The following is a 14,713-nucleotide window of genomic DNA, read 5'->3' as shown; positions in this document are numbered from 1 at the left end:
AAAAAGACTAAGGAGCTGGTGGTAGACCTGAGGAGGGCTAAGGCACCGGTGACCCCTGTTTCCATCCAGGGGGTCAGTGTGGACATGGTGGAGGATACGAATTGACAATAAACTGGACTGGTCGAAGAACACTGAGGCTGTCTACAAGAAGGGTCAGAGCCGTCTCTATTTCCTGAGGAGACTGAGGTCCTTTAACATCTGTCGGACGATGCTGAGGATGTCCTACGAGTCTGTGGAGGCCAGTGCGATCATGTTTGCTGTTGTGTGCTGGGGCAGCAGGCTGAGGGTAGCAGACACCAACAGAATCAATAAACTCATTCGTAAGGCCAGTGATGTTGTGGGGATGGAACTGGACTCTCTCACGGTGGTGTCTGAAAAGAGGATGCTGTCCAAGTTGCATGCCATCTTGGACAATGTCTCCCATCCACTACATAATGTACTGGGTGGGCACAGGAGTACATTCAGCCAGAGACTCATTCCACTGAGATGCAACACAGAGCGTCATAGGAAGTCATTCCTGCCTGTGGCCATCAAACTTTACAACTCTTCCCTTGGAGGGTCAGACACCCTGAGCCAATAGGCTGGTCCTGGACTTATTTCCTGGCATAATTTACATATTACTATTTAATTATTTATGAGCAACTGTGACGAAAACCAATTTCCCCCAGGATCAATAAAATATGACTATGACTATTCCTGATATCCTGGGATTTTCACATATGAAAGTCTCTAGGGCTCACAGAGAACTGATCAAAAAACAGAATAACATCCAGTGAGCAGCAGTTCAGTTGGCAAAAACACATTAATGAGAACGGCCAGACTGTTGGCGCTGACAGGAAGGCGACATTAACTCCAATAACCACGTGTGACACTGGTGATGCGCAGAAGAGCATCTCTGAATGCACAACATGTCATACCTTGAAGTGGATAGGCTACAACAGCAGAAGATCTTGAACATACATCCAGTGGCCACTTTATTAGGTACATGAGGTAACTGATAAAGTCTCCACTGAGTATATATGTCCACACATGTTAATTGATTGTTTCAGATGGAAGCCCAAAATGAAACATTCTTTTCTGATACTATTAGAATTTTTCCTTTATATTGGTTAACAAGTTAGTTGGCAAAAGTCAAAAAACTACGTAAATGAAAGCTAATATAATTATAGCTTTCAGGGAACAGTTCATCTTCCTGTTTGGAATGTTCCATAGGCTTTTTTGTAAATTGAGACCATATGGAAATAACATAACTCTCCAGACATTCCAAGTGCATATGAAGATAATATAGGTTTATTGAAGTTTGAGTTTCCATTTACTGCCTGAGAGTTACATCTTCGTCCAGGTCATTTTCAGTTTAGCATACAAATACTAAACAGCCAATTATTTGGAATGGAGTGTATGGGATGTCTAGAGAGGGGCTAGTACCTCTGGTTAAAGGGTTTGTCGTGTCGCCATCAGGATTTCTCATCCGTTTTTGGCCCTCACATGCATGCCACAGCAGTCACACCCCGGTACATAGCTTTGACAGGCATGCTAAACCAGCTGAAGGTAGAAACTTAGAAACATAGAAACCTAGAAAACCTACAGCACAATACAGGCTCTTCAGCCCACAAAGCTGTGCCGAACGTGTCCTTGCTTTTGAGATTACCTAGGGATATCTATAGCCCTCTATTTTTCTGAGCTCCATGTACCTGTCCAGGAGTCTCTTAAAAGACCCTATTGTATCCGCCTCCACCACCGTCGCCAGCAGCCCATTCCACGCACTCACCACTCTCCATGTAAAAAACTTACCCCTGACATCTCCTCTGTACCCATTTCCAAGCACCTTAAACCTGTGCCCTTTCAGCCCTGGGAAAAAGCCTCTGACTATTTACACGATCAATGCCTCTCATCATGCTATACACCTCTATCAGGTCACCTCTCATCCTCCAGGGACAGTAAACTTCATACCCCAGTGAGATAGGAACATGCCTCAGCTAATCTGGTCTCGTAAAACAATTTTAATGCACTGGAACAAAGATGCTGCAGAGAGTGGTGGACTTTGCCTAATGCACATCACTCTCCAACAATGGTGGTACTCTACAGGAGGTGCTGCTTCAAGAGGACAACATCCATCTTCAAAGACCCCTGCCATCTGGGCCATGCCACCATCTCACAGCTTCCTTTGGGCAGGAGGCGCAGAAGCCTGAAGTCTCACACCACCAGGTTCAAAAACAGCTACTTCCCCTCAACCACTTGGATCCTCACTGGAGGTTTGAGGCCCGCACGTAGCTTGACTGAAGCCCACCGAAAACTTTACTGCCTGAGTTCTAACATTCACCGAATCCCAATTAATGTCATTCTGCTCAAACACTCTTTGTGGCCACTTTATTAGGTACAGGGAAAGTAAAGTAAAGGCATCCGTTAGTCTTGCGAGACCATGGATCTGCGCCTAGAAAGTCTTCACTCTCCAGGGCACAGGCCTGGGCAAGGTTGTATGGAAGACCAACAGTCGCCCATGTTGCAAGTCTCCCCTCTCCACGACACCAATGTTGTCCAAGGGAAGGGCATTAGGACCCATACAGCTTGGCACCAGTGTCATCGCAGAGCAATGTGTGATTAAGTGCCTTGCTCAAGGACACAACACGTAGCCTCGGCTGGGGCTCGGACTCACGACCTTCAGGTCGCTAGTCCAATGCCTTAACCACGGCCACGTGCCCACACTAGGTACAGGAGATACTTAATAAAGTGGTCAGGGGGTATGTCTATGGTCTCCTGCTGTTGTAGCCCATCCATTTCAAGGTTTAACATGTTGTGCATTCATTGGTGCTCTTCTGCACGCCACTGTTGTAACGCGTGGTTATTTGAGTTACTGTCGCCCTCCTGTCAGCCTGAACCAGACAGTCAATTCTCCTCTGCCCTCTCTCATTAACAAGGCATTTTCACCCACAGACCTGCTGCTCACTGGATTTTTTTTTTTTTGTTTCTTTTTTGCACCATTCTCTGTAAACTCTGGAGACTGTTATTCATGAGAATCGCAGGAGATCAGCAGTTTCTGAGGTACTAACACCTCCCCGTCTAGCATCAGCAATCAACCCACAGTTAAAGTCACATAGATCACATTTCTTCCTCATTCTGTTGTTTGGCCTGAAGAGTAACTGAACCTCTTGACCACACCTGCCTGCTTTTATGTTTCATGTTGCCGCTACATGATTGGCTGATTAGGTATTTGTATTAACAAGCAGATTTACAGGTATGCCCAAATAAAGTGGCCGCTGATTGGTCACTAGTCGTGTAGCATAAATTTGATCTCAGAAGAACTGTTCAAGTTGTATCCGTGAAATTCTGTGGCACTGTCTGTTTAATACTAATTCAGGACACATTTAACACAATCATTTAAGGCGCATCAGAGGCCGAACAAATTTTTCCAGACTGGTTTCACGTCGAAGGGTACGCACAGAAAAAAACAAAGTTAACTGGCCCAGTGTTTAGCCTTGCTCTTGGAACAGTATCTTCAATTTGTCCTACTCCCCAGTCCTTCCCCAGGGGCCAACAGACTTATTCTGCTAGAACATGGAAACAGTCTACTTGACCCAACAAAATCTGTGGTTCTGATTACTCGCACGTAATTATTTTGATCCAATTGAATTCCTCAACCTCCTCCCAAATTATTTGTGGTTTTCTTTTATTTATGTATTTAATTTAATAAACTTTGATTCGGTTTCCACAAATCCATCTGCGTAAGCTGATCATTTATAACTTCGCTGACAGTTTAATGCCTTTAAAGCTCCGTACTGGGCAGGAACTAATTTTAATGTCAAACTCTTAGTTGCAGGAACAAGGTTAAGTTATTCAGGCACTTTAAACTAGATGAAAAAGGTTAAGGGTGAAAGATGAAATATTTAAGTGGGAGCTGAGGGGGAACTTCTTCACTCAGCAGGTGGGTGAGAGTGTTGATCAAGTTGCCAGCAGAAATGATGGAAGCAGGTTCAATTTCAATATTTGAAAGGCATTTGTATAAGTACAAGGATGAGAGGGGTAAAGAGATCTGTGGTCCGGGTGCAGGTTGATGGGACTGGACAGAATAATAGGCACGGTAGTGTAGTGGTTAGCACAATGCTTTAATTCCTTGCTGCTGCCTGTAAGGTGTTTTCATGCTGTCCCCGTGACCACATGGTTTCCTCCGGATGCTCTGGTTTCCTCCCACGGTCCAAAGATGTGCCAGTTGGTAGGTTCATTGGTAGTTGTAATTTATCTCATGATTAGACTAGGATTAAGCTGGTGGCGCGGCTCAAGGGGCTGGAAGGGCCTGTTCCACACCATATCTCAATACAGATAACAGTTTGACATTAATTAGACGTGCCAAAGGACCTGTTTCTCTGCTGTTGCTCTGAATGACTCTACGATTCTACCTCATATGGTAATATTTATTGAGCATTTCAATGGATGCAACATTTCTCATGGTCTGTGACTCAACAATTAATTGCCATAACATCCACACGATTCCGAAGTGGACCCACTTATGTGAGTCACCACCTTAGCCTTCAAATTTTGTACGATCCTCTTGATGGACTCAAAGGTTGGAAGTCTTTCTAGCGCAGAATTTTTATATTTATTCCTTGTCAGTCGTGGTGACTGGACTTGGACAGGTGCCAGCAGTAACTGTCCTATGGGTGGTTGAGATAGCATTGAGAGAGGAGATGCTAAAATTAGTTGCATGCTGGAATTTCTTTTATTTAAGTATACTTAATTTTTCTCTTGTGAAAGTGGCTACTGTGATGGAGTGAGTCCAGATGCACAGGCATCCAAACTGCCCATGGGACTTCACCCAGCTAAGGAACATATCATATATGGGCAAAGAAGATTTTCAGCTGGTTTGGAGTCAAGCCATGGTCCCTGGGAATGAAAAGTGGCACCAGAACTTAATCTATTTGATCCTCTTTCTTTTACTTCCACTATAGGAATATTTTATTAGTCTGTTTCAGTTATGTTGAGTCACTGTCAAAACATAATGCTCAGCTTGAGCAAAATGATAAAAATAATGATTGTCATTTTATGACATTAGATCGCACAATGATTTATGGTGGAGCAGCAAATCATAAACACAAAAGGTTCTGCAGATACCAGAGATCAAGACCAAAACCCACACACACACAAAATGCTCAAAGAGCACAGCAGGTCAGGTGGCAAGTTTGGATAGGTAAGTGGATGGAAGGGGTGTGGAAGGCTATGATTTGTGTATAGGTCAATAGACCGAGGTTGAGTAACTGTTCAGCACAGACTAAATGGGCTGAAGGGCCGTTTCTGTGCTGCTGTAATGCTCTAGGATTCTATGACAAAGAAGGAAGGTGAGGTCTAGAATAAAAGAGCAGGAATGTGATGCTGAGGCTTTATAAGGCACTGGTGAGGCCTCACCTTGAGTATTGTGAACAGATTTGGGAAGATGTGCTGGTATTACAGAGGGTCCAGAGGAGGTTAACAAGCATGATTCCAGGAATTAAAGGATTATCATACGAGGAACTTTTGGTAGCTCTGGGTCTGTACTTGCTGGAACTTAGAAGGATGAGGGGGGGATCTCATTGAAACCTTTTGAACGTTGAAAGGCCTAGACAGAGTAGATGTGGAAAGGATGTTTCCCATGGTGGGAGAGTCTAGAACAAGGGGGCACAGCCTCAGGATAAAGGGGCGTCCATTCAAAACAAAGATGTAGAGAAATTTCTTTAGCCGGAGGGTGGTGAATTTGTGGGATCTGTTGCCACATGCAGCTGTGGAAGCCAGGTCTTTGGGTGTATTTAAGGCAGAGATTGATATGTTCTTGATTGGACACGGCATCAAAGGTTACGGGGAGAAGGCTGGGAACTGGGTTGAGGAGATGAAAAAAGAAGGATCAGCTGTGATTGAATGGTGGAGCAGACTTGATGGGCTAGATGGCCTAATTCTGCTCCTATGTCTTATGGTGAGTTCAAAGATCCAACGCTTTCCCTGCAGTGAGAGGCAATGTCTGCTGCAGGATGATCACAGACCATGAGAACTGGATAAGTAAAAATATGCAGGGTTGTGAGTGGGGGAGTGAGATCCATGGATTCCTTTTATATCAGGTTAGTGCAGGCTGAACAATCAAAAATTGTCTCTATTCTATTCTGTACCCTTCCTGCCAGTCTGCTCATTTGGCTGTAGTAGGGGGATCCATGGCACTTACACTCCGACTGTGTCTCCATATGCCCTGCTGCTACCTAGAGGAGTTCCTCTTATCAAGAGTCACTTTTTCACTTTATCAGTTCCTGTCAGAGTCACTTTATGTAGATACTCCCACATCCAGTGTCACCTTACTTAGATAAAATCAGTCTATGGATATAAGCTAATCTGATGTATATACGGCTACACTCAATTACTTTATATTGAATTTTATAGGATTGCTTCTATATTCATACTTACTTTGTTTTTCCATGCTTATAGTGTTTTTTTAATGCTGTCTGAGATCCAGAGTAACAATCATTTCATTCTCCTTTACGCTTGTGCACGAAAGAATGACAATAAAGAATCTTGAATCAAAAACACAAGCAAGAATTTTCAACAGAATTTTTCACTGGGTCAAGACACTGTACAGTTCAGATTGTTGGAGATAATTCGGAAGATGTGTAACTCGGGCGGTTGATGGTTGGGTTGAGTTGTTCTCCAATCTTGGCAAATTATTTGCAAACTTATCGTAGTGACAATGTCTACTCGTATGGTGATGAAATGATTGCAAGTAATTTGGCAAGATCAGAGCACAACTCAACCCAGGCCAGAATGTATTCTTCTACTGAATGGTTGTACATCCAGGGGAGCTCTTGATACTGTAGAATTCGACTTTTAAATAATTGTTAAAATTAAGAATACTTTCATGTTTGGTTATAATTACCATCGACAGGTCGCAGCTTTATTCGGTAGGAAGTAGCTTCCCTGTGAGGGTTCCACCGGATACAGAAGGAGTCCCAGTCGGTATTGTACGTATTTATTCCTGTCACGTTCAGGTACACTAGTCAAAGAGAGAAAGATTTTTTTTTATAAAATTCATCATTTTCTTCCTTGTCAAGGCAAAATCAAATGCAGTTGATGTATTACCGACCAGATGAAGATTTGTATTGAAGCCTTGTTGGACGTTTTGAAAAAGGCAGTGGCTGGAGGAAGCTGTGTTCTGTATTGTTCTGCTGAGCACTGTGTGCATGCTACGTTGGAGTAGGAATGTGTGGTGACACGTGCAGGCTGTCTCCATCACATCTTCACCAAACTTCACCAAAATATTGCATCATTTCTTAATGCATGCATTACTAAATGACAATAAAAGAGGACTGCGTGTCTTTATAATCTAATCTAATACATGTAAATGTATTTGCAAATAAACTTGATCTTTGAATCCTTGCAACCCACCCTTGTGATATTAATCACCTTTAACTTTACAAGGTGAAGCCCTAGACCCATGAGACCCTTGCTGAAAACTGTTAATGTGGCTGCAACCAGCCTTGTATACATCACCTTCCAATCTTCAATGTCAAAGTACTTCACTGTTATTGAGCAGTACTGTATAAAACACAGAAAGTGAACATGGACCTAGATGGAATAAAGCCAAGGGATCCGCTGGCTGTTGTCAGTAAAATGTTATCAACTCACAGGTAGTTCCTTGGCCTGTCAAAGCTTCACTGGTTCCAGATTCATAGGTGGCATAGACCTTGACATCATACGTTGTGCCAGGCTTCAGGTTTTGTGGTGTGTAGGATGTCATGTCTCCCACAAACACTTCCATTTTCTCGTTGGTGCCTGAAAGAGTCAATTGTTGCCCATGTCAAATTTCACTTCACATCTGTCTGCCTTGCTTTTATTACCTTTCTCCACTGTGTCTCAGAACAGACTTTGCAAGCAATCGAGAAGGTGTAGGATAGATTCTGGGAGCAATTTGAAAGGTGCAGGATAGATTCATCCCAAAGAAGTATTCTAAAGGGAGGACGCGGCAACTGTGGGTGACAAGGGAAGTTAAGGGCACCATAAAACACAGCAATAAGAATATCAATAAGGAGGGTAAAGTAAGCATAAGGAAGCTTATTCAGTATATTTGGTTGAAATAGAATTACCATGCAGGGAAACAACTGTTTGAATTTGCTGAAAATCTATGTTACAACCTTGGACTGGTGAAAATTAGTCTAGGTGCATCTACAGGAAGCTTAAAGGTCAGCCTCAAACCGAACCTAAACTTATACTGTGATGGATATTCACTTTATGGGTCAAGGACATCCTCCTCTTTTGCTCAGCTCAGCTTTCACTTCTAATCAGCTGACACTTTTAGAGATCAAAAGATTGCATTTGAATAAGATAAACTTCAAGCTCATATTCTTTGTTTAGTTTCTGGTTGTAAGTGGGAGCCAGTCTTCAGGTTTTTAATGTAAATGACAAGCAATAATCCATTTGAAGTTGAAAGCACAGTTTTGCAAATAGGTGCACTGCCTAGAGAAAGCAGGATGTTGGGTTATAGCACCTGGACTGGTTTCTCAAGAGGTGCAGTCTAAGACAACTCGTATGTTAACTGGGCTAGTTTCAAGTAGGGTGGCATGGTAGCATAGTTGTTAGCACAACGTTTTACAGTACCAGCGACCCACCGGTCAATTCCCACCGCTGTCTGTAAGGAGTTCGTACGTTCTTCCTGTGACCGTGTGGGTTTCTTCTGGGTGCTCCAGTTTCCATCTACAGTCCAAAAACGTACTGGTTCACAGGTTAATTGTTCATTATAAACTTCCCATGATTAGGCTAGGGTTAAATCGGGGGGGGGGGCTGAATTAATGGGCCTGTTCCACGCTGTATCTCGATAATTAAATTAAATAAAACAGACAATGCTGGCTAAGTCATTTAGTTCAAGGAAGCTTGCAGACCATTTGGACAATATCACTCAGTATATCAAATGGCTGATGCTTTAATAGTTGGAATGTTCACAGCATTAGCTGTTGGCGCCCGGGAGCTATGTATCCAAGAAGGTTTTAGACCACTTGTGTAAATAAGGGCATCTGAGGAAATGTATATCTGTGAAGTCAGCCAAGTGTAGAAAAATAAGGTACATATGTAAGGAGAAGCTCAGGCTTTTTAAGAATAGTTAAAGAACTCCAAGAAAAATGATAGAAACATGGGGTGAACTAGAATCCATTCCTCTAGCTTCAGTTTCTGTGCTGGCAATTCATTCACCTGTACCATTGTTATGTCCTTTTAACTTATAGAATTGCACCTGCATTTTGGAAATCCTCTGTGTTTTATAAATGCTTTGTTATTTGGAAATTTGTTTGGATTTTTTTATTTAAGAAATGTATAACTGAAGATAAATGAACTGTGATTGATATCTTCTCCTTGGTAGCAAGGGGACCCACCACTCAAATTGTGAGTATTGGCAGCTAAATTCACTGTGGTCATTAAATAGTGAAGTGAACTAGTCTTTGAAGATTGGGTAGTTACAGTATAGCCCCCCTTTAGTGAGGGCACTCATGGCTATTAATATCCAATAGGGCTAAGGTCTTCGTTTGAATTTATAACTTTGCAGACAACAAACCCAATTCCATCACGGTGCTTGATGTATTAGCTCTATTTCATTGGAAATTGCACTGAATGTGGTACCACATCCCTTCAATTTTCCTTAATGAATCCTCCAACATCCCATTCAGTTGCAAGCACAGGAGATTCTGCAGATTCTGGAAATCTTGAGCAACACAGTAATCAGTCCCATTCCCATTCTGACATGTCTATCCACAGCCTCCTCTGCTGCCACGATGAGAACACATTCAGGTTAGGGGAGCAACATCTGGGTAGCTTCCAAACTGATGGCATAAACATGGAGCTCTCTAACTTCTGATCATTTCTCCTCCCTTTCTCTTCCCTCTTTTTTCCATTCCCCATTTTCCTCTTTTACATCTTCTCTTCTCCTCACCTACCCATAATTCCCTCTGGTGGCCACACCCCTTCCCCTTTTCTCCATGGTCCACTGTCCTCTCCTATTAGACTCCTCCTTCTCCAGCCATTTACCTCTTCCACCAATCACCTTCAGGCTTCATCGCCTCCACCTCACCCATCCACCTGCCCCCTCACCTGGTTTCACCTATCACCTGTCAGCCTGTGCTCCTTCCCCTCTCCCACCTTCTTTATTCTGAAATTTGCCACTTCACTTTCAGTCCAATGAAGGGTCTCGGCCCAAAACGGCGACTGTCTATTTTCCTCCACAGCCGCTGTCTGACATGTTCAGGTCCTCCAGTATAACATTTCTGTATACAAGACTTGCTACAACAACTGTTGGGTAGGCACAGGAGAGGGATAAAAATGAAAAGACAGACACAGGAGAGGGACAAAAATGCATTTAAAAGGTATAAGGATAAATTGAATACATTGAGGGGACACAATGGTAGTGTAGTGGTTAGCACAACGCTCTTACAGCTCGGGGCATCAGAGTTTGGAGTTCAATTCCAGCGTCCTCTCTAGAAAAGATTGTACATACATCCTGAGTGCATATGGGTTTCCCCCGAATGCTCCGGTTTCCTCCTACGGTCCAAAGATGTCCCGGTTAGTAGGTCAATTGGTCATTGTAAATTGCCCTGTGATTAGGCTAGGGTTAAATCAGTGCGTTGCAGGGTGGTTGGACTAGGTAGTGGTGCCTTAAGGGCCTGTTCTGCACTGTAAATCTAAATAAATGGATAGGTAGGTAGATAGACAAATAGGTGCCACAACTCTGAGGAGCTTGAGGTGCATAGAGCACAGAAGTTCTCATTTACTTACCTGTGGGCTGGTAAACAAGTTTGTACCCCAGGACTGGTGATGGTGCAGGGTCCCATGTGACGCGGAAACGTGTGTACCACTCGTCGGACACCCGAAGATTGCGAGGTTCCAGCAGGCCCACTGAAGAGCAGAAGCAAATTAGATTAATTCATTTTGAGCATTCATTTCAAGAGGACTTGAAGTTAAAGGCAAAGCCCTAATGCCAAGGCTTTGTAAGGCATTAGGTTCTGCACTTGGAGTAGTGTGAGCAATTTTGGGCCCGTTATCTAAGAAAGGATGTGCTGACATTGGAAAGGGTTCGGGGAGGTTCAGGAAAATTATCCTGCAAATGAAGGGGTTAATATATGAGGAGCATTTGATGGTCCTGGGCCTGAACTGGCTTGATTTTAGAAGTATGAGGGAAAATCTCATTAAAACCTATCACATACTGAAAGGCCTAGAGACAGAGGACATGCGGATGATGTTTAGAACAGAGATATGGAGGAATTTCTTTAGCCAGAGGACAGTGAATCTGGGAAATTGATTGTCACAGATGGCTGTGGAGACCAAGTCTTTGGGTATATTCAAGTGGAGGTTGATAGGCTCCTGATTAGTCAGGGTGTCAAAGGTTACAGGGAGAAGGCGGGAGAATGTGGTTGAGAGGGATAATAAATCAATCTCGTTGAAATGTCAGAGCAGACTCGACAGGCAAAATGGCTGTATACTGCTCCAAATGTCTTAGAGTGGGTGGACATCCTGGCAAGAAAGTATCACCCCTTACACAGAAAGTGATCTGTATCTCAATATTTATTGATCTACATTTGTTAAACATTTAAAATCACAAAACAGGAAGACAAAATGACACATAGAATCCAACAAACCTAGAAAACATATTCCACCTATGTCTTAACACTGGAAAATATTGCTATGGTTACCATAACAGAGGTTATGAGATCAAAAGCTTCCTTGCACCGAAGAGGCTGCCTACGAGAACTAACTCGGGATCTTCTAACCTCACCTGAGAGGACTGAGTAAGCCACATTTTGACATCACATCCAAAAGATCAAAGTCTGAAATAAACAATATCAAAGTACATGTACAACCCTGAGGTTCATTTTCTTGCAGGCATTCACAGCAAATACAAAGAAACAAAAAAAAAACAAAGAAGTAATAATAAAAATTAAGCAGTAAATATCAAGAATATGAGGTGAAGAGCCCTTGAAAGTGCATCCATAGTTTGTGGGAACAGTTCAGTGTTGGGGTGAGTGAAATTGAGTGAAGATATCCCCCTCTGGTTCAAAAACCTGATAGCTGAGGAGGAACAATTGTTCTTGAACCTGGTGGTGTAGGTCCTGAGGCTCTTGTACCTCCTTCCTGATGGCAGCTGCATGGCCAGAATGATGGGGGAGTTTAATGATGGATGCAGCTTTCCTGTGACAGAGCTTCATGTAGAGATGCTCAATGGTGGGGAGGCCTTTGCCCACGACGGACTGGGACCTATCCACTACTCTTTGTAGGCTTTCCCATTCAAGGGCATTGGTATTTTGGTATTTTCATACCAGCCCATGATGCAGAGAGCCTCTGAACTGCATCTTGAATCTTTGACGTTCTGCTCTAGGGCGAAGACAAATTGGCTTGAGGCAGGACTCATAACTAGCTACAATGTGGATGGATTCATCTACATGTTTTCTTGATCACTGAAATTAAACTAATCCTCTGCAAGTAAGCTTACAGATTTGAGGTTTGGTGATAGAGGCCAATTCCTGATTTTCTTTTCTTGGCCAGATTTTAAAACGTAGGACTGTACTACTTATTGGCTATAAACTAATAGAAATAATCCTAGAAGATCTGGGTTAATGAAAAGTCAACTGCCAGCAGTTAGTTGATCTCAACAGAAGGCAGCTTTTGGAGACTTTACAATTAACTTCAATGCCAACAGGCTCAGCAGGACAATGTGGTATTGAAGTAGTTATGTAACTGGCCTGGTAATCCAGACCTGTAGATTTACACTCACTGGCCACTTTATTAGGTACAGAAGGTACTTAATAAAATGGCCAGAGTGTATGCTTATGGTCTGCTGCTGTAGACCATCTACTTCAAGTTTCGACATGTTATGCATTAACGGAAGCTCTTCTGTACACCACTGTTGTAACACATGGTTATATGAGTTATTGTTGCCTTCCTGTCAGCTTGAACCACACTGGTTATTCTCCTCTGACCTCTCTCATTAACAAAGCATTTTTGCCTACAGAACTGCCACTCACTGGATGTTTTTTGTTTCTCTCACCATTCTCTGTAAATTCTAGAGACTGTTGTGCATGAAAATCCCAGGAAGATCAGCAGACTCTGATACTCAAACCATCCCATCTGGCACCAATAATCATTCCAGAGTCACATTTCTTCCCTATTCTTCAGTTTGGTCTGAACAACAAGTGATCCTCTTGACCACGACAGCACACTTTTATGCCTTGAAGTGCTGCCACATGATTAGCTGAAGAAATATTTGCATTAATGAGCAAGTACACTAGTGTACCAAATAAAGTGGCTGCTGAATGTGTCATCCAGTTCTGATGCAAGCTCTGAATCTATTAAAGCAATATGAGAAATCACACTTCATCATGATATATGGATTTCTTGCAGAGCCAGAGATATCGCTCTAAAACCAAATTCACCCATGGTCTTAAGCAAAGGGCACTTAAGCAGCTCTATCCATGTGGAAAAGCTTCAATAGAGTGGATGTGCAAATGATGTTTCCTAGGGTTGAGGAGTCTAAGACCAAAGGGCACAGACTCAGAACAGAGGGACAACCATTTAGAACGGAGCTAAGGAGGAATTTCTTTAGCCAGAGAGTGGTGAATCTGTGGAATTTGTTGCCACAGGCAGCAGTGGAGGCCAAGTCATTGGGTATATTTAAAGAATAGTTTGATAGATTCTTGATTAGGCAGGGCATGAAGGCATTTACGGAGAAGGAAGGAGATTAGAGCTGAGATAGAAATGGATTAGCCGCAATAAAACTGCAGAGAAGACTTGATGGGCCGAATGGCTTAATTCTGTTCCTATATCTTCTGGTCTTATGGTTCTCTAGTATCACTGCGATAATTGTATGTTCTAGTATCAATTCTTTGGTGACAATAAAGTATAAAGTATCTGCTTCACTTTTATCAGCTCTGGGTCACGTCCAACTTGAGCCCTATTCAATTAGGCTGTAAACTTGTTATTTACTTTACAGCCTAACTTTTATGCCTGCTTGCATTTTGTATTACTATCTATGTACATGAATCTGCTTAGTATGTTTCCTAGTGGTCACAGTATGTATATGCAGTTGTTCAATGTGTCCCATTGTGGTTCCAATTCTGTACGATTCTAGAAAGTTCTCTAGTATTGCATTATTTGAATGGGAGCTGCATATAAAAAGAGCTGAACATATTGCCCAGCCATCTTTCTTTATTCTATTTTTGTTATTAGCTACTGGACTTTTGTAGTTCTATGTTTACAATTCCCTTTGTTCTATTAGCACTTATTAAAATGATCATGAAGCAACAAGTTCTGTGCCTCTTTCTTGACTTCCAAAAGAACCCAGTCCGTTTGCAGTTCAGCACTGCAAAGTATGAACAGAATTTTCACCTCAAGCAAAAGTGGTAGATGCAAGTTCAATGGTAATATCTAAATGAAGTTTGGATAGGTACATGGATGAGACCATAAGACATAAGACACAGCAGCAGAATTCTTCTCATGTCGCCTGGGCTGGCGTACCCCGCAACTCAACAGTGACTGTACCCAAATGGACAATCACATGGGCACCATCTCACCAACTCTTCCCAACTTTTAATGATGCACCATAAAAAACCATTCCATATGGATGCAACTGCCCTGCCCATGACCACAAGAATCTGTGCTCAGCACAACACAGAAACCAGCCTCCCTCCATGCACTCTATCTATACTTCGTATTGCCTCAGTTAAGTAGCCAGCATAAT

At 42.6% G+C, this 14,713-nt stretch overlaps 1 protein-coding gene across 3 annotated transcripts in view; it reads right to left on the bottom strand.

The window, feature by feature from the left end:
* col12a1a (collagen, type XII, alpha 1a) overlaps nucleotides 1–14,713 on the bottom strand; it is a 394,452-nt gene that overhangs the window by 157,479 nt on the left and 222,260 nt on the right. For all 3 annotated transcript variants that reach the window (XM_063055440.1, XM_063055439.1, XM_063055441.1), the window contains 3 exons: nucleotides 10,759–10,878; nucleotides 7,630–7,776; nucleotides 6,881–6,997 (listed from right to left, as the gene is read on the bottom strand). In XM_063055440.1, coding sequence (XP_062911510.1) covers nucleotides 6,881–6,997; nucleotides 7,630–7,776; nucleotides 10,759–10,878 — 384 coding nt within the window. The remainder of the gene's footprint in view (nucleotides 1–6,880; nucleotides 6,998–7,629; nucleotides 7,777–10,758; nucleotides 10,879–14,713) is intronic.

Source organism: Mobula hypostoma, chromosome 8, assembly GCF_963921235.1.
Source record: "Mobula hypostoma chromosome 8, sMobHyp1.1, whole genome shotgun sequence".
NCBI lineage: Eukaryota > Metazoa > Chordata > Chondrichthyes > Myliobatiformes > Myliobatidae > Mobula > Mobula hypostoma.
This window is presented reverse-complemented; position numbering and strand designations above follow the sequence as displayed.